This window comes from Eurosta solidaginis, chromosome 3 (assembly GCF_040869045.1).
Source record: "Eurosta solidaginis isolate ZX-2024a chromosome 3, ASM4086904v1, whole genome shotgun sequence".
Classification (NCBI taxonomy): Eukaryota; Metazoa; Arthropoda; class Insecta; order Diptera; family Tephritidae; genus Eurosta; species Eurosta solidaginis.
Window position 1 is genome coordinate 209,506,619 of NC_090321.1, and position 27,397 is coordinate 209,534,015.

General features: G+C 37.6%; 1 protein-coding gene across 2 annotated transcripts in view; it reads left to right on the forward strand.

The window, feature by feature from the left end:
- Positions 1–26,386, forward strand: part of LOC137246942 (uncharacterized) — a 29,883-nt gene extending 3,497 nt beyond the window's left edge. Inside the window, exons 1-2 of one of the 2 annotated variants that reach the window (XM_067777994.1) lie at positions 2,371–2,481; positions 25,427–26,386. In XM_067777994.1, the coding sequence (XP_067634095.1) occupies positions 2,478–2,481; positions 25,427–26,283 (861 nt within the window). In that variant the 5' untranslated portion in view covers positions 2,371–2,477 and the 3' untranslated portion in view covers positions 26,284–26,386. Of the gene's footprint in view, positions 1–2,370; positions 2,482–25,426 lie in introns of those variants that run through there. The other variant, XM_067777996.1, reaches the window with a different exon arrangement.
- Positions 26,387–27,397: the final 1,011 nt, after the last annotated feature.

Here is a 27,397-nt window from a genome sequence, read left to right on the forward strand (position 1 = left end):
TTCATTTGGGAGTTTCCACCATTTCATACCCCTCTGAGCCAATAAACAAATTCCATCTTTAACTATCTAAAATAGTCTACATGTGTTCAAGTAAGGCTACGCCATTATAATTTACCAATTTTTTGCATTTGGACCCAGTGACGAAGACGTAAGCTAAGCTCAAATTTGATAACCACATAATTTGAAAAATCTTTAAAATCGTAATCGTAATTACAAAGAATTTTTATAAAGTTGCCCTTCTTTTACAAACATTTGACATACTTTTTCTATGATTCGAAACAAATCTCGAGATCTTTTCAAGAATGTGCGGCTCACAGTAAATAGCTCAACTTTGAAAGAAAAGGTGTATCGACCGTTACTGCGAAGGAGAAAAGTTTAAAAACATGAGAATTAGAATTTTCGCAAATTTAATTCTTTGCAAACGTGCCAAGCAATCGTGCCACAATACCAAAATTTCATTATGAAAGGATAAGCCATTAAATTTATCTCTAACTTTATATACGTACGTGTCGCGCCCGTTACATTTGATACATTTTCATTGAGAATGAAGGCACTGTACTCAAATCAGATATTTTTTAATCAAGCGGGAAATTGGACAGATTTAACTATATGAAGTCCACTGATGTTAGTGGTACTAATCATTTTTCTATCGTTGTCAAGATATTGACCGAATTTTGAACCTGATGACCTTAAAATATTTTACTTTAATATGGGTATCACACGAAAGGAGCTGTTAAGACTATCAAGATAGGATGCGTTTCGTTTGTAAACAGCAGATGCAATTTCAAATTAAGATATGGTAAGATGGTTTTCGTGAGTTTAGTGGGAACATTTTATAGTGTATGGTATGGAAACGATGAATTTATAATGTCGCAACCTTTACGCTTGTCTTCGACCTTTCCTGGACACTACTAAATAAGTTTTTACATTGTAATTTATCTCATTATATTTCTAGCTACTTGAAGTTTTTTGCATATAATAATTCAATCAATTGAAAGTTTTATTTAAAATTATAATAGTTTTACACAAGAGTGTCGCGACCGAAACAATGGAATTTCCCATTTATGTTATCTTTTACGAATTATATTAAAGCGAATTATTATTATGTATTATGCTAAATGCGAAAAGTTACAAAAAATATATGAAGAAGTTGCAGTATTGTTAACATTAATACGCAGCTCTAAAATAATCATTTTCTGATTTGCTGCTACCAATGAATTAAGTTAGGTTGAACTGGCCGGTCCGCGAGGACCTCACATAGGCTATCAAAAACTTGGACCTACATATGTTAAAAAAACTCCATCCTCTTGGTAAATACGAGAAGCACTCTAGGACCTATGCCACTTACTGCTTCCAAATCTGACAGATGTATCACAGCCAAATTGGACTTTTCTCTTTAATTTTTCTATTTTACTTTCGATTTTCACTTTTGCAATGTGGCAATTATACTGAATGTTATTCTTACTCTACTTAAAATTTGTATACCTTTAATGAAAATTAAATGGTTTATTAAGATTGTTCCGAGCGCCAAAAATCGTAAGTTCTTAAAGGATAAGACATAGACCCACTAATAAGTATACCGAAATTATCAGAAAGACGAGCTGTCTGGATTTAGCCAGTCTGACAGTCGTTTTAACGCAAACAAGTCCCTCAATTTTCGATATATGTATCTTGAGATTCGGTGAGTGGGTTTATTTGGGTGTCCAATTGATCATTTGTCGGAAACGATCGGGTCGGAACACTATAGCATATATTTGCCACACAACCGATTGTTCAAATAAGAGGTTTCGTGTTCCGATAGCGCTGGTGACGTGATTTCGCTTTATCTTGCTTTGATTACCTCTGTTGGTTAGCCGTTCACCCGGGTGTCGTTTGGCATTTCGATCGGTTCAATACATTATATATATCCCAAACAACTGATTGTTCATATCAATCGATAAAAGTATGCAAGTGAGGTTTAACGTCATTTCTTCCTCATTTTAACAGCCAGAAGCTTGCTTACATATAAGGCATACATTGTTGTCTGAAAAAATTGTCAAGATCGGTCGTTTGTATAATACATCGCATACAATTGTTTTTTTTTTTTCAGGTTTTATGAATTTTTTTTAAATTTCATCAGAGTTTTTCCTAATGCTACAAAACTTATCTCAAATCAAGGAAGAAAGGGCAAAATTTAAGGACATTGTATAATTAAAACCAGTTCATATTTCGGTCCCTTCTTTATTACAGTTAATGTACACTACAATAACAATATTTTCTAATGTCATGCACGAAATATACTGAACTGAAAGCTGCAATAGTGTTACTTTTCTTTTGACACTGTGTGTAAGAATTTGTATATTTTTTAGCAGTCTGTATAAAATTTTGTTCAGTTACAGTTGTGACTTCAAATCCGAAGGAACGTCGAGTTTGACGATTGAATCAAAATCGTAAAAGACAATTATTTCTAGTTAAGTTATTTAGAAAATCTAAACAAAATGGGTAAGTAATCAACTAATCGATACAAGTATGCAAGTGATTTAGAACCTATATATCCGAAGCCGGTAGAATAAAACTATCAACGAAAATCGCGTAAATAATTCATACAAATTTTTTGAAAATGTTTCACTAATAATTAATAGCTTTGCCAAATAATAAAGGTATAAACCGCTTTTTTTGATAGTGGCATAAAAAAATACTTGGTGCGAAATACCTCTGAGAAGATTTAGGCCGAGCGTCTCTTCCAATTTGCGTCGTGCTCCTTTTTAATTTGTCCCTGAAATTGGCGGGAGGAGACCTTTTTATACCGACTACGAACGGCCGTTGCAAAACAGTTGAATTTTCACTGAGAAGCTTTGAAAAACTTGTTTCTAACTTTTTGATGTTGCTTTGCCCACAACCTTCGGTGTGGTAGGCTGAGCACGTTACCATCACAGCACGGCGGATGTATACTTAAAAAAAACAGTTCTGGTACTAATGTTAGTACAAGCAGTTATCCCACTTACAAAGATGAGCATTAAGAAATTAAAAAAAAAAAAAACTGGACTTATACCACTTTAAAAACGGCCATGTTATGGTTTTTATACCAAGACCTTGAGAAAGTGGTGTGTTAGTGAATTGAAAGAAGACTGTCGCAGAAAACATTGCCTTAACAAAACTAAAAATAGAGCGAAAAGTTAACTAAACAATATAAAACCTAACAAACCTGGTATGAGTTTTGTTTTTACAGCTGTTAATGAAAAAATGTTTAAATTAAAGTAAAAAAATTTTTTAAACACACATAACTCATTAGCTAAATTATGAATGTAGGCACATACAAAAGTACATACATAATACATCAATTATTATTTAAATTTTTTTCTTTTCAAAATGTCCCACTTGTTTCGAAATATTCGACTATATAATTAGCTCATACCTGGAAAAGGTTACATGTCTTTCTTTGTCTACGAGTTAAATTTGTTTTCGATTTTTTTTATCTTATCAGTCACCTTTATAGTAGGTACTAAACTAAAATACAACAAAGAATTAATGCACCTTCACTTATTCTGCATGTGATACTAATATTAAAAAAAAATATTTAAAAATATATTTGTATTTGAATAGAGTTTTCAAATATGTACATATGTGTACTATACAAGCACTAGGGTGTGCCTTATTTAGCAACTTTGTTGCACAGAGAACTATCTTATAAAAATTTGCTCTACAAACAGATACTTATCTGTAGTTTCAAGCATAACTCTTTTGTGAGTAAACGCAGCTATTGGAAGTGGCGAAGCACTGATGGAAGAAGAGCCTAACTTCAATACTTTTACAAACGACCTAGTCGGTTATCGCTTATAACTACAAAAATATAATTTTTTAGTCAACAAAACACATTGTTCACACCACGGAACCAGTACAAAATTTTCGAAATTAATATGAGGTTATATTTTTTTAATCTATATATATAAAAAGAAGTGTACATTTTGATTGTCACTCCATAACTCGAGAACGGCTCGACAGATTGCCATGCAATTTTTAGGAAAGATACAGGAAGGAGAGATGATGGTTAGTTGTTTTTGAAATCCCAAATCGGTTTAACCATATATATATAAAAATCAAATTCTGTGTGTGTGTGTGTTCGCTATGGAAACGTATTTCCCACACATCAATCATCACCAAATTTTGGTTATGGGTTCCTTCGAACATCGGGATGGTTTTAGGCTAAAAATAATTTCGATATATAAAAGGGGCGTGGCACCTCCCATACAAATGGAATCTTTGGTACTGCATGCCTTTGAAGGTATACATGCCAGAACATTGAAATGAAAATGAGGTCAATCCCTAACACCACCAAGAAAATGCGGAATTTGGAGAAAGGGGGCGTGGCACCTCCCATACAAATGGAATCTTTAGTAATGCATAGCTTTGAAGGTATACATGCCAGAACATTGAAATTCAGTAAGGAGTTATATGAGGTCAATCCCTAACACCACCAAGAAAAGGCGGAATTGGGAAAAGGGGGGCGTGGAGCCTCCCATTCAAATGGAATCTTTGGTACTGCATAACTTTGAAGGTATACATGCCAGAACATTGAAATTCAGTAATGAGTTATATGAGTACCGACTCTTATTTCATGTAATAAAATTTGAATTAGATTAGCATATGGTGTGATTAGCATTTTATCTTCGTAGTTGCATAATGTTATATTTAGTGCTTTCAAAACCAAAATCCAACCTATTCCTGAAAGCTCTTAAAAGTAAGTCACTTTCTATCTGTATCTCTCTACAGCCAGACGTACGCTTCCTATGTGTCGATTTTGTAATTCTTTAGTTTAGTGTCAAAATTGTACTGAATGAAATGTCAAACCACATTAAAAAAATAGCAATCAGCCAGTTTCTGTATTTTTCCACCGTGATATCTATGCCACTGGAAAGTTGAATGTTAAACAGATGTAGAATATATCTGATGATGAGTATGACGAGGAGACTTGATAACGACGAGATGTTTGATAAATATTTTACGTACCTCTCCATAAGGCTGGCTTTTCGCATCATCGCAGATACATAGAATGAAATACTCCTTTTACGAAGCTTCACAATTTGATCGATCTTTCAATAAACAAATGTACATATGAAAGATAAACAGTGAGCTTCTTACTCAGTTTATAAAAAAAATATCGAAGAAAACGTCAAATAAAAAAATATTCCATGAACATTTTTGTATGCCCATCACTAATGTTCATTTAAAAGCATGGGAAAAATTAAACAAAGAGCACATAATAAGTATTTTTTATAAAAACGATGGAATATAACAAAAATTTAAGCCATGGTTCCAATCTATACTAATATATAATTGGAAAGGTACCAAAGATTAGCTTAAATTCCATTTTTTTCAATTGCGCTTTTCGAATAAAAATAAAATAATATTTCAAGTTTTCCGTTGGAATTTTTTTTTGTTTGAGCATCACTAAAATTAATTAAAAATACGAACAAAATGCTACGAAAAGCACTAAATAAGTATATTTATAAATATAATAAAAAATCATATTTATAAATACGTTTTACAGAAATAACAACATTTCCTGCCCCTTTATCATGATATCCCAATGTTATTAAGTCTTGCTTTTGGGGCATATATGTAAGTTGAGGTCAAATAGTAAAACAACTCTGAAAAGTTTCATCGAAATTGGAACATAAAAAATTTTGGGTGGTACACTTGGGAAACTTTACCCCATATTTGCCTTCCTACAAATAAGGCACACCCTAATCTATATATTCAGGCACAGCATGTTTCCTTAAAAGCTTCGCATAAACGGCATAGATCTGGGCAAACTTACTCCAAAATTTTAGAATAAACGATATTTAATCGTAATTCAAACTCATGACTATTTGAAAAATATATGCCCCTTAGACGGAACAATCTATCAATTATTCATTTGGGAGTATCCACCATATCACACCCCTCTGAGCCAATAAACAAATTCCATCTTTAACTATCTAAAATAGTCTACATGCGTTCAAGTAAAGCTACGCCACCATAATTTAACAATTTTTTGCATTTGGACCGAAGACGTTAGCTAAACTCAAATTTGATAACCACATAACAAAGAATTTTTATAAAGTTGCCCTTCTTTTACAAACATTTCCATAATTCGAAACAAATCTCCAGATGTTTGCGGCTCACAGTAAACATCTTAATTTTGAAAGAAATTGTGTCTCGACCGTTACTGCGAAGGGGAAAAGTTTAAAACATGAGCACTAGAATTTTCTCAAATTTAATTCTTTACAAATGTGCCAAGCAACATCTTTATATTACAATACCCAAATTTCATTAAGAATGGTTAAGCCGTTTAATTTATTTCTTACTAATCAGATTTTTTTTAATCAAGACGGGAAATTGGACAGATTCAAGTATACGAAGTCCACTGATCTTAGTGGTACTTATCATTTTTCTATGCAAGCCTTCGTTAACGAGTTATTGACCGAATATCGAGCCTGGGTGACCTTAAAATATTTTCCTTCAATATGGGTATCACACGAAAGGAGCTGCACAGACTATCAAGATAGGATGCATTTCATGCATGCCGCGTCCGTCAGACTTTAAAATGTTAAAAAAATCAGATGTAATTGCAAATTTAGATATGGTAAGATGGTTTTAGTGAGTTCAATGGGAACATTTTACAGTGTATTGTAGGAAAATGAACTCCACACAATTTATGAATTTTATAATGACGCAACCGCTGTTCTTTGACCTTTCCTGGGCACTACTAAATACATATTTAAATTGTAAACTATCTCACTATATTTCTAACTTCTTGAAGTTTTTTTTTTTTGCTTATAATAATTCAATTATTATTTTGAAAGTTTTATTTAAAATTATAAAAGTTTTACACAAGAGTGTCGCGACCGAAACAATGGTATTTCCCATTTATGTTATCTTTTACGAATGTTGAAGTTCTTTCACTGAATATTTTAATCATTATCGACATTCAAACTCAACCATGCTTTATCGGATAAAATGTTACGCGCGCTGTCATTATCTTATTTAATTTAATTAACTATAAAATTCTTTTTATTATTTCACTTTGCTTAGTGACATCGCTTATAATCCATACTTCCATCTTTCACCATCGAATTTAAATCACAGTTATCGTCTGAGTAGTCACGATTTTGTTTACTATCATGAATGCTTTTTTTATACTGTGTGCGATCGTCTATATCTTTTATTCCTAATATTATTGCAACTGCCTATCTTCATAAAATATATATCTTAAACATAGAAGCTTCAACTAAGGAATTACCCTGTACTATACTCTTCTCAAGTTTTTAGGAATTGTAAATAATAATGTTAGGCCTTAAATGTGAATGATGTCATTTATGGGCTTTCAAGTTCTATCAGCTGTTATTTGACTAGCAAGCCGACTTTCGGGCAGAAATCAGTCAATCAAATTTGTTAGTCGTTCAGAAATGTTAGTTACTGGGTACAAATCATTAACCATAGATGATTCTGGGTAAAGCGACAATTACGTATACCTTGCTTAATTGAAAACACTATTATTTACAATCTAAGTGACCTGATTTTAAAAAAATTGAACACAGATAACGTAACTTCATAGGTTATAAAACCCCAGCTATACTTTGGACAATATAATTTGTATTTTATACAGGTGACATTGTGGAGCCCTGGGATAATGTTACTCGGGGGCCCTGTTTTCTATGGAGATGCATAGTCATCAGAAAAAAAATCAGCTTATAAAAACATTTATTTATCAAAACAAATATGACAATAAAGAATAGTAAATTACAAATCAACCTTTCTACATTTTCGTGCAGCGAATTCCTTTATTTGCTCATCAACTGCTAAATCCATTGTTAGATCACAATTTATAGAAAGAAGAGATAAATTTTTAAGTCGATCGTTCGACATTGTTGTCCTATATTTATTTTCAATATATGACATCCTGGAGAAAGAGCGCTCCGCTTCGCAGCTGGTGATGGGCAACGTCAAACAAATTTTTTAAATGGTGTAACAATTAGGAAATACACCAACAAGTTCCTTTTCATAGATAAGCTTATAAATTTCACTGCAAGATGTGTAGCAGTCTGATTTAGATTGTAGTAAATATGATTTTAATTGAATGCATTCATTTACTAAGTTTTCATCTACGTCATCTGAATAATATTTTACAATATTGCATACACTTTCCAGATCCACGCTTTCCTGGTTTTTATTCTGCAAATCCATTAAAAAATTAAATTTTTTGCTGGTTGTCTCATAGACTTGACCCCTTTCATTTAAATCCATAATTAACTTATCCAATGCAACGTTTAGCGTGTCTCTTAAGCTGTAGACTTATCGGCAAATTTTGAAGTAATTTGTCTCTTGGGCGTCGCTGTAATTTGTTTCCACACTAGTACTTAATTTATTAGCTTTCTCTTCGTACTCTTTTAGCATCTGATCTGAATGCTGTCGTACGTTGTATACGAACTCTTTCAACGAAACAATTAATTTATTGCCTTCGCATTTTTTTATTTACTACATGAAATCTCTCCAAAATTTCTTCCCAAAATGTGATCAAAATTGCAAATGAGAGTTTCGCCAGTTTATTAAATAACCTTCGTGCGTCTTTTCTGAAATCAGCTTTCTCGTCCTCATTTTCGCTAAGAGTTTTTAAAATTTTCATAATTTCAGAATAATGATTTTTTAAAGCTTTGACAGCCTCATAATGACAAGACCATCTGGTTTGACGTAAACTTTTTAACATAAATTTTAGTTGCATTTCACGATGTAACAATTCCCACCTATGGGTTGAACATGAAAAGAAACATATATTTTTTGCACCAATCGAAAAAAAATTTACAATTTCGGTTGCAACTTTAACACATTCTTCACTAACAAGGTTAAGGGAATGTGCAGCACATGGTACATAATCCGCACTTTTATTTTTTGTTTAAATAATGCTTGGAAACCTTTGTACTGACCCGACATATTGGCTGCGTTGTCATAAGACTGTCCCCTACAATTATCCAGTATCAGCCCATTTTTTTCTAAAAAGTCTTGTAGAATATTAAATAAGTGTAAACCACTACTTATTTTGATGAACGAGACACATCTTTCGTACACATTTCCCTGAAAACAGTGTCGTAATACAGTAGCAAGTTGTTCATTGTGAGACAGATCTGGATTTAAATCCAGCACGATTGAATAATACTTTGTATCGTCGTTATTTATTTGATTTATAATTTGTTTCACTATTTGTTTGCCCATAATATCAATAACTTCCTCATATACTGTTTTTGATAAGTACGATATTGTCGATTTCGGTCGCAGCTCTCGTTGTTCAATATATTCCCGAATGAATGGGTCAAACTCTGCCAATAGATCCAGAGCTCCCATGAAATTATGTGGTGAACCAAATACTTCTTCGGAACTTCTAAATACTAAGCCTCTTGTACTCAAAAATTTTATCACTGCAATAACCCGCTTCATGACAATATGATAGTACTCTGTTCCTTTCTTTGATTGATCCTGCAGCTGCTTATCTACAACAGACTTATTTTCTTTTCGCGTCAGCCAAGCTAACATAGAAATTTTATGTTCATTAGAATTTTCGTGATTTTCTAAAGACGTTCCTATGTGTTTCCAATCAGGAAATCCCGTTTAAACGGTTCTGGCCGTCTAGTGTTTGTAGTAGTAATATAATGTGAGTGTGGTAGTAAAATATCAGTGCGTCTTGTAGGGCATTGGTTTTTTATTTTTATTGGTGGCTGGGGCCCTTAGCATCTACGGGGCCCTGGGCTTATGCCCAAAAAGCCATTAGGTAGATCCGCCTATGATTTTATATCTTAGTTTTGGGGAAAACTCAGGCATGGGAAAACCCCCATTTCCCCTAACTTAAAACGGGCCTGTATGTACTCTACTAAAATATTACGCCCCTGATTCTATGTTTCATTTAAGCTATACATTTAAGAGGTTTTATAATAACAGGGCCTCCTCCAAATATTCATATGGCCTACATAACTAGAAGTATTTTTATGATTCTACTATTGAACGCTAAAAGTTTATTGATAAGTAGGTACATACAAAAAATGATAAAGGTATTATGTACATTGTACTATGTACTTATTTCTCAGAAATATCTAACAATTTTGTGTACAAACGAATTTGGACATTGATAAATTATTAGTAAATATCTTCACTTATGAGTAATGTTTTAAACATAATTACTAAAATAGTAGGTTTTTTATCAAACTAGGTATTTGTTAGAAAGCGAAAATATGACAGAAAAATTACACGCTAAGCAAGTAGGTACATATAATATTGTTCAGATAATACATATCTACTTATTTACTTAAAACAAAAAAATTATGGTAGGATGGTTCATTAGTTATGAATTTTATTTCACTGCCTCTCAAAACTGACTGCTTTCATATTGTAACGAATTTACTGCAAATCCTCTTATTTGCAACCTTCTGCTAAGTTCGAATCACTAAACTGTTGAATAAATAACTCCAATATTGAATAGTGGAAAAATGGCCTTTATTAAAGTACTTCACAATAAATAATACTGCTATTGCTCGCCAGATAGTGTCTTAATCGAAACTGATTCTAGCGCCTCTATCTGTCGCTGCCTTTTATAATCTTTGATTTCCTCGTTCGCATCTTCTAGGCGCTTCTATTTCCAGAATCTACTAGTTGACCATCAGCTATCAAATTTTTCAGCTGTAACTGCAATTGCACGATTTTATAGCTTCTCTCATTGCATACTTTCGGGAGTATCTCAGATATATGCATGTGGTTGTGCGTTGCTTCTCAACTGCGTATACGTACAAATGTGTAGACATAATGATTGATTCGTTTATGTAGATACATAATGATTGATTTATGGATGTGCATGATATCACTGTTTAGCATCGGCTTAGAGATGACAGTACCCCTTAGTGTTGCTAATATTCGTAACACTGCCCTCCACCTAAGTCTGATCGTCCCGATCAGACAAATCTCTCGATCTAACGGCTGCTAGCATCATGTACCGCTCTTCTATTTCGTGGTCTCCCAATTGCTTGTATGCGGTAGATGACACCGACACCACTGATCGTCTTCACAACTCTGTACGGGCCTTCCCAACTGCACCGATATTTGGATGGAACACCTTTCCGCCGGTTAGGGTTGTATGGCAGCACCAAATCTCCCTCCAAGAAACCTTCCGAATTAAAGTTCTTGTCATGTCAATGTTTGATCTTACTACTCATTACCCTGGGCCGTTCCCTCACACTCTGTTGTTTGGCCAATGAACTACTTCGTAGAGCTTGCGCTTGACGGATTGGCTTCGCATAATCAGTATCGTTCCCACGTTTCACAACAGTAGCGGGCTCCGGCTTGAAACTACCCTCGCATTCTTTCTGGGAAATTCGTTGCTTCGTTTTTGTGCATCCATTAGGGGTTGTCAATGCCAGTGTTTCTCTCGCAGGTACTTTTGATTTTGCTTTATTTGGCCCATTCGATCTATCAACCTTTGCCTTTGACCTCCGTGGTCTTTGTCGAGTCTTCTTCATCAGTACTCGATTACTACTGAACCCTTTCTGCAAACTGAAGTTAAGTGGTATATCCTGGTTCTTATAACGCATAATCTTTCTCCGCATATCGATCCTGATGTCATGGTCAACTAAGAAGTCCACTCCCAATATGACTTCATCAACAATCTCCGCCACAATGAATTTGGGTAGAACCATGACCTTTCCAGTTAATACTTCACATATCACTTCTCCTTGGACCTGGTTATACTCGCCCGTGACCGTACGCAACCTTTCTCCAGGTAACGGTTTTACTCTCCTGTTGACCAAGTCAGATCGGATTAAGGAATGAGATGCGCCCGTATCTACAGTCAGTACACTCTCCTTGCCATTCAGCTTTCCTTCGACGGCAAGACTGCTCGATTTTCTTCCAATTTGCGACACAGATATCACAGGACATTCAATAGCTGGGGCAAGTTTTCGTTCTTTACATCTGATGCTCATCTCCTCCAGCTTTGCGTTTACGGCCACCCAAATTGATGCAACTATTAGGACCAAGATCGCAATGACGTGCAATGTGACCGGGCTTTCCGCATTTGAAGCATTTGATAACTCTTTCACTCCGCTTTTGCGATCCTTTCAGCGCCTCCAATATTGCGTCTACCCACTCTGGCCTTTCTACTTCCACACGGCGTGCTTTGAAAACTGGCTTACACAGAAGCGACGCTGTTTCCTGAATCAGAGCTTGTGATACCGTTTCTGCGAATGTTGGCTTTGGGTTTTGCGTATGTAGATCGCTTTGTTTCGACGTCCCGTATGCCATTTATAAAGCTCTGAATCTTTACCCTTTCAGTGTATTCCATGGGTGCTAAGTGTGCCAGCCTTTCAAGATCCGACGCAAACTCTTGCAATGTCTCACCAGGCTAGAAGCGGTTCAGTAACTCCATTTGGTATATCTGTCTCCTATGCTCAGTTCCGTATCGTCTCTCTAAAGCACCCATCAATGCTTCATAATAGTTCCGATCGCCCTCTGGAATGGTTTGTAAAATCTCAGCTGCCGGCCCTTTCAATGCCAGGAACAGTGCAGCAACTTTATCTTCAGCACTCCAGTTGTTCACTGCTGCGGTCTTCTCAAACTGAATCTTAAACACCTGGAAAGGAACAGAACTGTCAAAGGATGGTGTTTTTACCTTTGGATTACTCGCTGAAACAGCTGGGCGATTTAGTTGTAATTGCTGCATACGACCCTTCAAATCATCGACTTCTGCCTGAAATTGAGCAATTTTTGCATCCTGCGCTTCCAGTTGTGATGATACCCTTGCTTCTTGTTCTGACAGTTGCGACGATATACGAGTTTCTTGTGCTTTCAACTGCTCAGCCATATATGCCTTCTGTTCTTCTAACTGTGTTTCCATCTTAGATGTAATCTGTATCGCTTGGGATTCCATCTTGGATGTTATACGGTTCTCCTGGGATTCCATATATGTCTTCTGTTCTGCCAGTTGAGATGACACTGTCGATGTTTGAGCAGATATTGCAGCTAAAATTATGTTCAACTCAGTGCTCGTAACTGTCTGCGATGTTTCATTTTTTCTTAAATTTTTGTTGTCTCCTCGCTATCAAGAGGAAAGACATACTCTTCCACGTTAATTCCTTCTGCTTCCATTTCCTCTCGTAGTCGTGCCTGAAGTTCGCGTTTAATGCCGGTTGTATTCAATCCACGGCTCTCCAACTCCTTCTTCAGTTGCTGGATCTTCAATTCACTGAATTTTGCCATGTCCTTGTTGTCCTCTGGAATTTATTCAACAATTCCTCTTCTACCACCAATTTTAACGAATTTACTGCAAATCCTCTTATTGGCAACCTTCTGCAAAGTTCGAATCACTAAACTGTTGAATAAATAACTCCAATATTGAATAATGCAAAAATGGCCTTTATTAAAGTACTTCACAATAAATAATACTGCTATTGCTCGCCAGATAGCGTCTTAATCGAAACTGATGCTAGCGCCTCTATCTGTCGCCGCCTTTTATACTCTTTGATTTCCTCGTTCGCATCTTCTAGGCGCTTCCATTTCCAAAATCTACTAGTTGACCATCAGCTATCAAATTTCTCAGCTGTAACTACAATTGCACGATTTTATAGCTTCTCTCATTGCATACTTTCGGGAGTATCTCAGATATATGCATGTGGTTGTGCGTTGCTTCTCAGCTGCGTATACGTACATATGTGTAGACATAATGATTGATTTATGGATGTGCATGATATCACTGTTTAGCATCGGCTTAGAGATGACAGTACCCCTTAGTGTTGCTAATATTCACAACAATATTAATATTAGCCGTGTTTTTTAACACGCGCGTATACGTTTCTTTTGCGCGTGTTAAAAAACGCCTATCTTCGCTTAGATAATGCTTAGGAGACCCATCTAGCGGCTGTGGTTAAACAACTAGCTACAGCAACACGGTGTACCGAAAAGCGGAGACGCAACGCTCTGATGGCCATAGGGTATAACATATAGCTGAATCAGTTGCGATGAATTGTGGACACACATAGAATACATAGAATTAGTGTAGAGGGTGACACAAAGACACATATTTCAGTTACATCTGAGTATAATGCGTATTGAAATTTAGTAGGACAAAATTTATGCGCAGCAATTTCATAGGTGTATTTATAGTTTGTCCCTTAGCAGTCAATATAAAGTTTAAGCGTAAACGGATATACGCGTGTTAAAAAACACGGCTATTATTATAGTTAAGGAAACCAACTTCTTACAGCCGACTTACGAAAAATGTCTTAAAAAGAGAAGAAAACCTGTCGCAAAATGATTAATCAAAATGTATTAGCCAGTCTAAGGCAAGGGTGCCCACGCAATAGCTCTTTGGGTTCCATATGGTTCCCAACAACATCACTTTAGATCCGGCTGCGTCGAAACAACAACCAAATAAATTTCGGCAGAATAACACAGAAACTAATCACAGCATGCTTTGAAACTCAATAAAATTCAAATTTTGAATTTTACTTTCCACTTTAGCTCCGGCTGACTCCCAACAACAACCAATAATTGGCCGGCGTGCACCCACTGCTCTTTAATTGTATTTCGTTGCTAGTTGTTGTTGCTTTCCAAGTGTACTCTTGCATTTAACTGATTTGTTTTGTTGTTTCTTATTTCAGTATATAAAAAAATGTTTCGAATTATTTGTTGTGATTCTGGGAAATATGTAAGTGGTTGTACTGTACGTTTTTGTCGTTTGGCTCCGTTAGTCAAATCAATCGTTAGTCACCATCTTCTAGACAGTCGTCACGACGTCTAAGCTTGGGCTGCCTTAATATCTGTTGCCAAACCGAACCCCTTGCCAAGTCTAAGACAACAACCAATCCCCCCAAAAAATGATATACCCAATAAACATTTTTGTTCAACATTTGAGAATTATTTACATTGAGCAAAATTTTAAGAAAACTTTAAGTCCCAAATATCAAACAACACCAAAAATTTAACACAGAATTAATATTTTCTCAAATCTTTGAGATTTTTCGTTACGTTCTTTATTGGATATATTAGCCGTGTTTTTTAACACGCGTATATCCGTTTACGCTTAAACTTTATATTGACTGCTAAGGGACAAACTATAAATACACCTCTGAAATTGCTGCGCATAAATTTTGTCCTACTAAATTTCAATACGCATTATACTCAGATGTAACTGAAATATGTGTCTTTGTGTCACCCTCTACACTAATTCTATGTATTCTATGTGTGTCCACAATTCATCGCAACTGATTCAGCTATATGTTATACCCTATGGCCATCAGAGCGTTGCGTCTCCGCTTTTCGGTACACCGTGTTGCTGTAGCTAGTTGTTTAACCACAGCCGCTAGATGGGTCTCCTAAGCATTATCTAAGCGAAGATAGGCGTTTTTTAACACGCGCAAACGAAACGTATACGCGCGTGTTAAAAAACACGGCTATTATAATATACTAATACAATGCTCACTTAACGACCATATGGCGTCCGCGGTCGCTCGCAACAGTAAAAACTTAGCTTGTGGATTCGAAGTTTATCCAAAACAAGTAAAGGTGTCAAAGTTCGGGTGTAACCGAGCATTATATACTCAGCGTGAGCTTCAATTGTATATTTCATTTCAGACAAATTACTTTTCTACATAACACGTGGCACCGCCCGTTTAACAAAAAATGTCTCCACATTTCCTCTTACAATAAAACTTGATAAATGAAATATAATTGATTCAAAACTATTTTTTGCTGAGTTATAGCTTATTATTCTAGCCTACGACCCTTTTAAACTTGTTTTATATCTAAGTTGCCGTAGTCTTTAACCGATCCCGTCCATTTTTACTAAAAGTATTTTCTGCTATATGGAAAATTTGTGTACCCAATTTTATTACGATCCGTTAATTTTTCTTCGAGTTATGGCTCCGGAAACTTAGGGAATGGCTTAGTCGTAAAAGGGGCGGTGCTACGCCAATTTGTTTAAATTTTAATTTTTTCCTATTTATTGTTATAAATCCACTTGGAAAATGAAATACCATTGATATAAAGTTCTTTTTTGCAAAGACATAGCTTATTTTATTCGTCCACGACCCTTTGAAAAATCTTTTATATAAAAGTGGGCGTGGTCCTTAACCGATTTCGTTAATTTTTCTTCAAAGCATTCCTTATAGTAAAGGCAACCTCTTTGCCGAATTTTGTTACGATAGGTTTAACGATTTTTGATTTATGATTAATAATATTTGTAAAATTGGTTTTATCACAAGTGGGCGGTGCCACGCCCATTTTAAAAAATTTTGCAAATTTTTATCAAGAGTCTCAATATCAGTCCACATGTCAAATTTCAACATTCTAGGTGTAGTATTTACTAAATTATCAGGTTTTTTAGTGTTTTCCAAAATTTTATATATATAAAAAGTGGGCGTGGTTATCATCCTATTTCGCTCATTTTCAATACCAATCTATTCTGTGTCCAGATAAGCTAGTGTACCAAATTTGGTGAAGATATCTCAATATTTACTCAAGTTATCGTGCTAACGGACGGACGGACGGACGGACATGGCTCAATCAAATGTTTTTTCGATACTGATAATTTTGATATATGGAAGTCTATATCTATCTCGATTCCTTTATACCTGTACAACCAACCGTTATCCAATCAAAGTTAATATACTCTGTGTGCAAAGCACGCTGAGTATAAAAAGTAGGGATGATTAAACTCTTAGTAATCCAAGTTTGTAAGGGATATTAATGTACCGTCGGGAGACCGTAATATACAGAATGACATGACCGTTGAGCTAAAACGGTGCTGCATAGCTTTTGATTTCGCAACAGCGGAAAAGGTTTCGGTGTCCATAGGTCTTACCAAGAGTTTTATCTCTTTCCCGAAGAGAGTTGTACGACTGTCTCTAAAAAATTACTTGTACGGTTGCTCAGTACATTGCTCAAGTATAATATAATTTCTTGTGAAAACCTTTTTTAGGAAAAGGGTTTTAGAACTCAAGAATGTCTGGCCTGAACTATGTGGATATAGGAATAAATGATTGCCCGACAGTTCATTATCCCCAATTTTAATACCTTGCGGGCAGTACAACACTAAGAAGATAATGGGCCTTGACTATTAAAAGCGAACATTTGTTCAGACTCGGTTTTTTTGTATAAAAGGTGTTTTTTTTTTCTTTTACTTATAAACTCGAATCTCAGCACGCGTTTGAAATTTGTATGCACAAGGCCCATTGACTCACCAGCAAGTACACCGAAATGATTAGGATAACGATCTGAGTTGTTTTAACTATGTCCTCTTATCTGTCTGATTGAAAGCCAATTAGTGTTTAAATTTGCTTCGCGTTAGTATATATTTTCGAAATGGATAGCATTGGATCACTATGGCATATATATACCTCCAATAAAACCGAATGATTAGATGTTTCGAATGTTTGTCATAACCCTCAGTAGAAAATCTTCATGCATCGTCCATAGTTTGGATCGTTTAGATAGGATTAAAACAGTAATTTTTGAAATAATTGAGTTCTCCGGTACGACAATTTTCGTATGAGTTGGGCTTTCTACTTAAAAATTCAAACAAATGTAATATAGCTTAGTTATATTCATAAAAGGGAACGGGTCACCCACATAGTTCGAGATAAACCTTCCTTACTTTTATAAATATCTAAATTCTTTCCCTCTACAGAAATAAGTTCCCATATGAGTTTTCAAAACCAAATCGAACGGTAAAGAGGTCCCTCTTAATATTTTCTATGCTATCAAAATGGATCCAATCTGGGCATACTAATTGAATCCACTCTGAATTTTTAAGAGTATTTTTATTCTGCGAAGAGTCGTCCAATTATTAAATTGCTTTTATGTGCGTAAACTTTTTTAATAGCTTTCCTTATAGCACCCTGAAATCCAACCCATTCGAGGTTATTATCGGTCATGAAAATATTGTAACGAATGTTAGCAGCACTGAGCGATGCTATCGTCTCTAAGCCGATGCTAAGCAGTGACGTGAATTCACATCCATAGATCAATCACTATGTATCTACATAAACGAAACAATAATTGCGTGTACACATATGTACCATGTACGTATACGAGCAGCGGAGAGTCAACGCACAAACACATGCATATATCTGAGATACTCCTATAAGTATGCAATGAGAAAAACTATAAAATTGTGCAATTGTAGTTACAGCTGAGAAGTTTGAGAGCTGCTGGACTAGTAGATTTTGGAAGCGCCTAGAAGATGCGAAGGTTGAAATCAAAGAGTATAAAAGGCGACAATTGTAGAGGCGCTGGAATTCAGTTTGATTTGAGTTTTCGACTGAGACGATTAGCGAGCAATAGCAGTATTATTTTCAAAGTCAGTTTCATTTAAGCTATCAGTTTGGTTATTAAGCCAGCTAGTTGAAAAGTATAAGTGTTATTGTGAAGTACTTTAATAAAGGCCACTTTTCCATTATTCAATATTGGAGTTATTTATTCAACAGTTTAGCGATACGAACTTAGCAAACGGGCAAATAAGAGGATTTGCAAGTAAATTCGTTACAATATTGTCACGGATATTAGCATCACTAAGCTATACCATCACTAAGGCGATGCTAAGGCCATGCCAAGCAGTATTTACGTTAATAATCAAATCATGTATACACATATATAAGGCAGCCGAAAGAAATGTTACACACAGATGCATTTACTTATACGCCTATGTGTACTCGAGAGACTGTAAACTACAAACATTCACATCAATAATTCAATCATTATGTATCTACATAAACGAATAAATAATTGCGTCTACACATATGTACCATGTACGAATACGAGCAGCGGAGAGTCAATGCACTAACACATGCATATATCTGAGAAGTTTGAGAGCTACTGGACTAGTAGATTCTGGAAGCGCCTAAAAGATGTATAAAATTGTGCAATTTTAGTTATAGCTAAGAAGTTTGAGAGCTCATGGACAATGCTAGTAGATTCTGGAAAAATGCGAACGAGGAAACCAAAGGGTATAAAAGGCAACAGATGTAGAGGCGCTAAAATTCAGTTTGAGTTGAGCTATCAATCAGTTTGATTAAGCACGCGATCTGGCGGCTAATAGTAGAGTTTCATTTGAGTTATCAATCAGTTTGGTTATTAAGCCAGCGAGTAGCAAAGTATAAGTGTTATTGTGAAGTACTTTACCAAAGGCCATTTTTCCATTATTCAATATTGGAGTTATTTATTCAACAGTTTAGTGATTCGAACTTAGCAGAGGATTGCAAATAAGAGGATTTGCAGCAAATTCGTTACAATTGGTGTCAGAAGAGGAATTGTTGAATAAATTCCGAAGACTTCGAATAAACTTGGACATGGCAAAGTTCAGTGAATTGAAGATCCAGCAACTAAAGAAGGAGTTGGAGAGCCGTGGATTGAATACAAGCGGCGTTAAACTTGAACTTCAGGCACGGCTACGAGAGGCAACGTAAGCGGAAGGAATTGATGTGGAAGAGTAAGACTTTCATCTTGATGGCGAGGAAGTAACAAAAATTGAAGAGAAAAACGAAACATCGCAGACAGTTACGAGCAGAGACTTGAACATGATTTTGGCTGCAATATCTGCTCAAACATCGACAATGTCATCACAGATGGAATCCCAAGAGACACGAATAACATCGAAAATTTAAGCACAAGAAACGCATATGTCAGAAATGTCGACACAGATTACATCCAAGATGGAAACGCAATTGGAAGAACAGAAGACATATATGGCATCCCAACTGGAATCGCAGGAGACACGCATATCATCAAAGATGGAAGAACAAGAGGAGCGCTTATCATTGCAGGCGGCACAAATGTCTTCACAGTTAGAAGCACAGGAAGCAAGGGTAACATCAAAGCTTGAAGCGCAGGATGCAAAAATCGCTCAATTTCAGGCAGAAGTCGATGATTTGAAAGGTCGTATGGAGCAGTTGCAATTAAATCGTCCAGCAGTTTCAGCGAGTAATCCAAAGGTAAAAACACCATCCTTTGACGGTTCTGTTCCTTTCCAGGTCTTTAAGCTACAGTTTGAGAAGACCGCAGCAGTGAACAACTGGAATGTGGAAGATAAAGTTGCCGCACTCTTCGTAGCATTGAAAGGACCAGCTGCCGAAATCTTACAGACTATTCCAGAGTACGAACGGAACCGTTATGACGCATTGATGGCTGCTGTAGAACGGCGATACGGAAGCGAACACAGGAAACAGATATTTCAAATAGAATTGCAAAACCGCTACCAAAAAGCTAACGAGACTTTGCAGGAGTTTGCTTCTGACATTGAAAGATTGGCTCATCTTGCAAATGCGGATGCACCCGTGCAATACACGGAAAGAGTGAAGATTCAGAGCTTTATAAATGGCATACGGGACGTCGAAACGAAGCGAGCCACATACGCGAACCCAAAGCAAACATTTTCTGAAACGGTATCCCATGCATTGACTCAAGAAACGGCGTCATTATTGAGTAAACCAGCATACAAAGCTCATCGTGTGGAAGTAGAAAGGCCAGAGTGGGTAGATACAATTTTGGAAGCTCTGAAGGGATCACAACAGAAAAATGCCGGAGTTATGAAATGTTTCAAGTGCGGTAACCCAGATCACATTGCACGTCATTGCAGTAGCAATTCCAATAGTTCCAACAATGTGTGTGGTCGTAAACGCAGAGCAGAAGGAGATGAGCAAATCTCCAAGACAAATCAATCGTTAAACTAAAGCGAGTCAGCCGCAAGGGGCGACAGCTGGCTCCCTCAATTGAATGCCCCATAATCTCTATCTCACAAATTGGAAGAAGGTCAAACAATCTTACTGTCGGAGGACATGTGGATGGAAAGGAACGTTTACTGACTGTAGATACGGGTGCATCTCATTCCATCATTCGAGCGGATTTAGTCAACAAGATGATAAGACCATTGCATGGAGCAAGATTGCGTACAGCCACTGGAGAAGACAGCACGGTTCTAGGAGAAGTATCGTGTGAAGTCGCAATTGGGAACGTCACGGTAGTACACAATTTTATAGTGGCAGAGATTGTTGATGAAATCATAATTGGAGTGGACTTCTTAATCGACCAGGGCATCAAGATCGACATGCAAAGCAAGACGATGCGATATAAAAACATGGATGTACCACTTAATTTCGGCTACGAGAGAGGTTACAGCAGTAAACGAGTGATGGTGGAAGAGAGTCAGCAAATACCAGCAAAATCAGAAGCAGTCATCTGGGCAAAGGTTGATGGAGATTGTGGGACAAACAAATTGTGGGTTGTCGAAGCAGCAAATAAATCACCACTGAATATACTTGTAGGAAAAACCCTGGCTATGACAAAACAAGATGGACGTATTCCGGTAAGAGTACTCAATGAGTTCAAGTCACCACTCAAACTGACCAAAGGAGCTATTTTGGGAAGATGGCAAGAGGCTGAAGTAGTTATTAACTGTGAACAGCTCCAGGAACACGTTTCATCTAGTAATACTGATCTTTCAAATGACACCACGGCATGGACGCAGGGGCTAGAGGAAGCCTATCAGAGTAAGGCAAAACAACTGCTCCTAAAGTACACGAACATATTTGACCAGGATGGTTCCAAACCAGGCCGCACCAATGTTGTGAAACATCAAATGGACACTGGAGATGCGAGGCCGATCCGTCAAGCTCCACGTAGTATTCCACTGGCGAAGCGGGAAGTTGTGAGTCAAATCATACACGAAATGAGCGACAGCGGCGTCATTGAACCATCAGCTAGTCCATGGAGCTCACCGGTAGTACTTGTAAAGAAGAAGGATGGAAAAATGAGGTTTTGCGTGGACTACCGGAAGTTGAATGACGTAACAAAAAAGGATAGCTACCCATTACCAAGAATTGACGACACTCTGGACTCGCTATCTGGTACGAAATGGTTTTCCACGCTGGACTTGAAAAGCGGCCACTGGCAAGTGGAGGTGAAGGAGGAAGATAAAGAGAAAACAGCCTTCAGTGTCGGTGATGGTCTTTGGCAATTTACAGTTATGCCTTTTGGACTTTGTAATGCACCAGCTACTTTTGAGAGACTCATGGACCAGGTACTGAAAGGACTACATTGGAAAACATGCTTGTTGTACCTGGACGACATCATCGTATTGGGTAAGAACTTTGATGAACATCTTAAGAATTTGGAGGAAGTCTTCCAGAGAATAGCTGGCGCTAGTCTGAAGTTAAGTCCCAAAAAGTGTGCGATGTTTAAAAAGGAAGTAAATTATTTGGGTCACAAGGTAACGACAGAGGGCATCTGCACAGCGAACGAAAAGATAGAGGCTGTAAAGGATTGGCCAAGACCACAGAACCTTCATGAATTAAGAAGTTTCCTTGGGCTGTGCACATATTACCGCCGATTTGTACCAAATTTTTCCAGCGTATCCCATAGCCTCCATGAGCTTCCATGGAAAAATAAAGCTCTTGAATGGAAGAAGGAGCAAGAAGTGGCTTTCCAAACATTGAAGGAGCGTTTGTGCACTACCCCAATGTTAGCATATCCGATACCAGGAGCAACATTTATTCTAGATACAGATGCGAGTGGATATGCTATAGGAGGCGTTTTATCACAACTGGTCGATGGACAGGAGAAGGTAGTTGCATATTACAGCCGTTCGATTGGAAAACCAGAGAGGAACTACTGTGTTACGCGGAGAGAGCTGTTTGCATTGGTGGAGTGCATTAAACATTTTCACAAATTCCTCTACGGCCAGCGATTCCGTGTCAGGACAGATCACGCAGCATTGAAATGGCTTCTGCAGTTCCGTAATCCGGAAGGACAATTGGCACGGTGGATCGAGCGACTTCAAAGCTATGACTTTTCCATTGAGCATCGAAAAGGTAGTACCCATGGGAATGCCGATGCAATGTCACGAAGGCCATGTAGTTTGGAATGCAAGCACTGTTCAAAGGCCGAGGCTAAAGAAGACATTATAGATGTCCGGCTAATGACTATAACGTGCACGGATGAATGGGACAAGGAACAACTAAGAAAGTGTCAGCTAGAAGATGCAGATGTGTCACATGTTATGCAAGAGCTCGAACGAAACGAAAGACCAAGCAGAGAGGAGATGTCAGCAGAGAGTCCCATTGCGAATTCATATTGGGCACAGTGGAACAGTTTAGAATTGATATCCGGTTGCTTGCATCGAGTATGGGAGAGTGAGGATGGTCAATGCAAGAAGAAACTGATAGTTGTTCCCAGAAAGAGGATTCCTGACGTGCTCAGCGAACTGCACAATGGTCCAAGTGGAGGTCATCTTGGAATCACCAAGGTACTCGAGAAAATTAAGCAGAGATTCTATTGGGTTGGTTGCCGTCAGTCGGTCACCGAGTGGATTGCCAATTGCGAGGTATGCAACAGAGCGAAAGGGCCCAAAACCCGAAGTCATGGCCAGATGAAGCAGTATATTTCAGGTGCACCATTTGAAAGGATCGCCATGGATGTCGCAGGCCCATTTCCTACTAGCAACCGCGGAAACAATTACGTACTGGTGGTTATGGATTATTTCAGTAAATGGCCAGAGGTATACCCAATCCCAAACCAAGAAGCAGAAACAGTAGCAGAAGTGGTTAAAAACGAATGGGTTGCAAGGTATGGTGTACCAATGGAGTTACATTCTGACCAAGGCAGGAATTTTGAATCAGCTGTGTTCCAAGAAATGTGCAAGAAGTTGGGCATTCGAAAAACACGGACAACTGCATTACATCCTCAGTCCGATGGTATGGTGGAACGTTTCAATAGAACATTGGAGGAGCATTTAAGGAAAGTAGTAGACAAGTACCATAAGGACTGGGATACACACATATCATTATTCTTGATGGCCTACCGATCGGCAGTACATGACACAACGGGCCAAACTCCCGCAAAGGTAATTTTTGGCAATGACCTTCGACTGCCAGCTGATTTGAAATATGGGATAGATGCCAATGCGGAGAGGAATGTCAAGAAATCCACTGATGTCTTAGAAGAAGAGCTGAGAGAGATACACGATCTGGTAAGACAACGAGCAAAAATTATGAGTGACAAGATGAAAGCGAGGTACGATAAAGCAATTAATTCGGAAGGGTTTCAGGAAGGAGATTTGGTGCTGCTATACAACCCACAACGAAAAAAAGGTTTGTCCCCGAAATTGCAGTGTAACTGGGAAGGCCCATACAAAGTTGTAAAACGGATCAACGATGTAGTGTACCGCATACAAACCACTACCAAACCACGAACCAAAATGAAAGTGGTTCATTTGGAGAGATTAACAGCGTTTAGATCGAGAGATTTGCCTGATCGGGACGATCAGACTTAGGTGGAGGGCACTGTCATGGATATTAGCATCACTAAGCTATACCATCACTAAGGCGATGCTAAGGCCATGCCAAGCAGTATTTACGTTAATAATCAAATCATGTATACACATATATAAGGCAGCCGAAAGAAATGTTACACACAGATGCATTTACTTATACGCCTATGTGTACTCGAGAGACTGTAAACTACAAACATTCACATCAATAATTCAATCATTATGTATCTACATAAACGAATAAATAATTGCGTCTACACATATGTACCATGTACGAATACGAGCAGCGGAGAGTCAATGTACTAACACATGCATATATCTGAGAAGTTTGAGAGCTACTGGACTAGTAGATTCTGGAAGCGCCTAAAAGATGTATAAAATTGTGCAATTTTAGTTATAGCTGAGAAGTTTGAGAGCTCATGGACAATGCTAGTGGATTCTGGAAAAATGCGAACGAGGAAACGAAAGGGTATAAAAGGCAACAGATGTAGAGGCGCTAAAATTCAGTTTGAGTTGAGCTATCAATCAGTTTGATTAAGCACGCGATCTGGCGGCTAATAGTAGAGTTTCATTTGAGTTATCAATCAGTTTGGTTATTAAGCCAGCGAGTAGCAAAGTATAAGTGTTATTGTGAAGTACTTTAATAAAGGCCATTTTTCCATTATTCAATATTGGAGTTATTTATTCAACAGTTTAGTGATTCGAACTTAGCAGAGGATTGCAAATAAGGGGAATTGCAGTAAATTCGTTACAATATGTATGCAACGAAAGAAAAATTAAGCTCAAACCTGGTAAGTGCGTGAAAAACTTGCAAAGTTGTAGACGAAAAGTTCTAAGGTCTAATAAATGGTCAGATTCTCACTGCTGCATCAAAAACCCCTATCTCGGCACAATACAAAAGTTTGGAGATAGGGGTTTCTCTAAACGAATTCTGAAATCGGGCGTTTTGAAAACAAATTCATACATACATAGGTCGTTTTCGAACTTACCGCCGAGATAGGTTGATATTCTACTCAGCAATCCATATAAACTTGGTTTCCGACTCTATATAAAAACACATTCTCCTTTCTAGATTTCTTTTTGTAAGCATCATATCTCTTATTTTTCTACTTACAGCCGAACACGCATGGGTATCTACAAACGTATTCAGCTCATTGCCAGAATTTGCCATTCGTGCTGGCCAAGACTCAGATGGTGATCCAATCTACGTTGGTCGTGCTTTCCACAATGGTGACATATTACCTTGCAAAATTGTGCCTAACAAACAACAAGCCTATGTTGCATGGGGTGGTGAGGAAATTAGTAAGGTCGATATTGAAGTACTAACAGGCCATCATTACACCTGGGTCCCCGCTTCGGGCGGTCATGTGCCACCACATGCGCTGCGTGTCGGTCAAACTGGCGATGGTGAACCACTGTACATTGGGCGCGGACATTTTAATGGTAGTCTTACACCCGGCAAAATACATCCTTCACATGGTTGTCTCTATATTCCATATGGTGGACGTGAACAGAAATTGGAAAGTTATGAAGCTCTAACACAACCTGAAACTTGGGTGAGCTCGTCGGGTGATAATATTATACCTGGCGCGATTCATGCTGGTGTTGATGCAGATGGTGATGCGATCTTTGTGGGACGTGCTTATCATGAAGGTGATATATTGCCTGCCAAGGTTATACCAAGCAAAAGATGTGCTTATGTTCCGTGGGGTGGTCGTGAAATAGTTAAGCATGATTACGAATTATTGGTTGGTTACGGTTATGGTTGGGTACCCGATGCAAATGGTGCAGTACCACCAGGTGCGGTTGTCTGTGGTCGCACCGGCGATGGTGAACCGTTGTATATTGGACGTGGTCATTATGCGGGCAGTACAACACCTGGCAAGATTCATACATCACATGGTTGTTTGTATATACCTTTTGGAGGTCAAGAAGTTAGACTGCCCCACTACGAGGTTTTGGTACGCGTTTAACCGAGAACAGCGTTCTTAAATGGAATTAAATTGTGTATTAATTAAAATTATGTATTAATTTGGTATTGTAATTTTTTTAAATAAATAAAAATAAATACAACTATTTTATTTTTAGAATGTATGCCATGGTAGATGAGAACGTGACAGCGCAAAGGGTAGTGATTTGCAAATCGATGTCTGATAAATGGATCCACGCCTTTCAGATTTCGCTTAAAATATTTTCTCTAGGTGGCACCATCAACTGAAAATATCTTACGGAGAGCAGTTAAGCAAGTTGACGGCCGCAAACGTTCGAGGCTCGAAAAAAGTGTTCTGGTGACGGGGTAGTAGCAGAAGGTGTCAGTACTCCTTCCCCTTTCGGTTGCAGTTTTTGCTGTTGCAACATCTAATATCTGATTTTTTCATTGGCAGGCCGCCGTGTTGTGGTGGTAGCGTGGTCCGCCCACCACATCGAGGGTCCTGCAACATTGAAATTGAGATTAAAGTTTTTTCAATTAGAAACAATTTATCTTAGCGGGGTCACCCCCCAGCAGTGGCTCAGCAAACAATTCCATCGTACTTGAAAATTTATCAGCCTTGTAGATGCCGCCCGGAGTTGGCATACAACCTGTAGCTCTCTTCCCGCAAATTTCTAGGAAAAAGGAAAGAAAATTCTTTTTGCGAGTTTTGAGTAAATTTCTGCCTTGGGGAACTTACCTACAAAAACGGCTTCTTTTGTTGCGAGATGGTGTAAAAGTTGTATGAGCTTCCAAATAATAGTGCAAACAAATTAAAGTTTGATAGCGCAAATGAGGGAAGACGCTCGCATATACATACATACACAAAATCACACGAAACTTGTCTTTATGGCGTGCTACTACCCACTCGCCTTTATTTAATATGAAAATATTTCCTTCCTTTGCTACATTCCTAAATAAGGAGGACATCGATCTTAGCCTAAGCCGCTCCAACTTGAACTTGAAAGAGGATCACGTGGTGAGCATTTTCCGGATGATCCCTACTAATAATTAGAAAAATTTAGCAATTCATACTTCTTCAATCCGATTGTAAACCTCACCTACCTGTGGCGAATCCTATTTATTTAGCTAGCGACGCTCTGGCGACCCCAAATTCC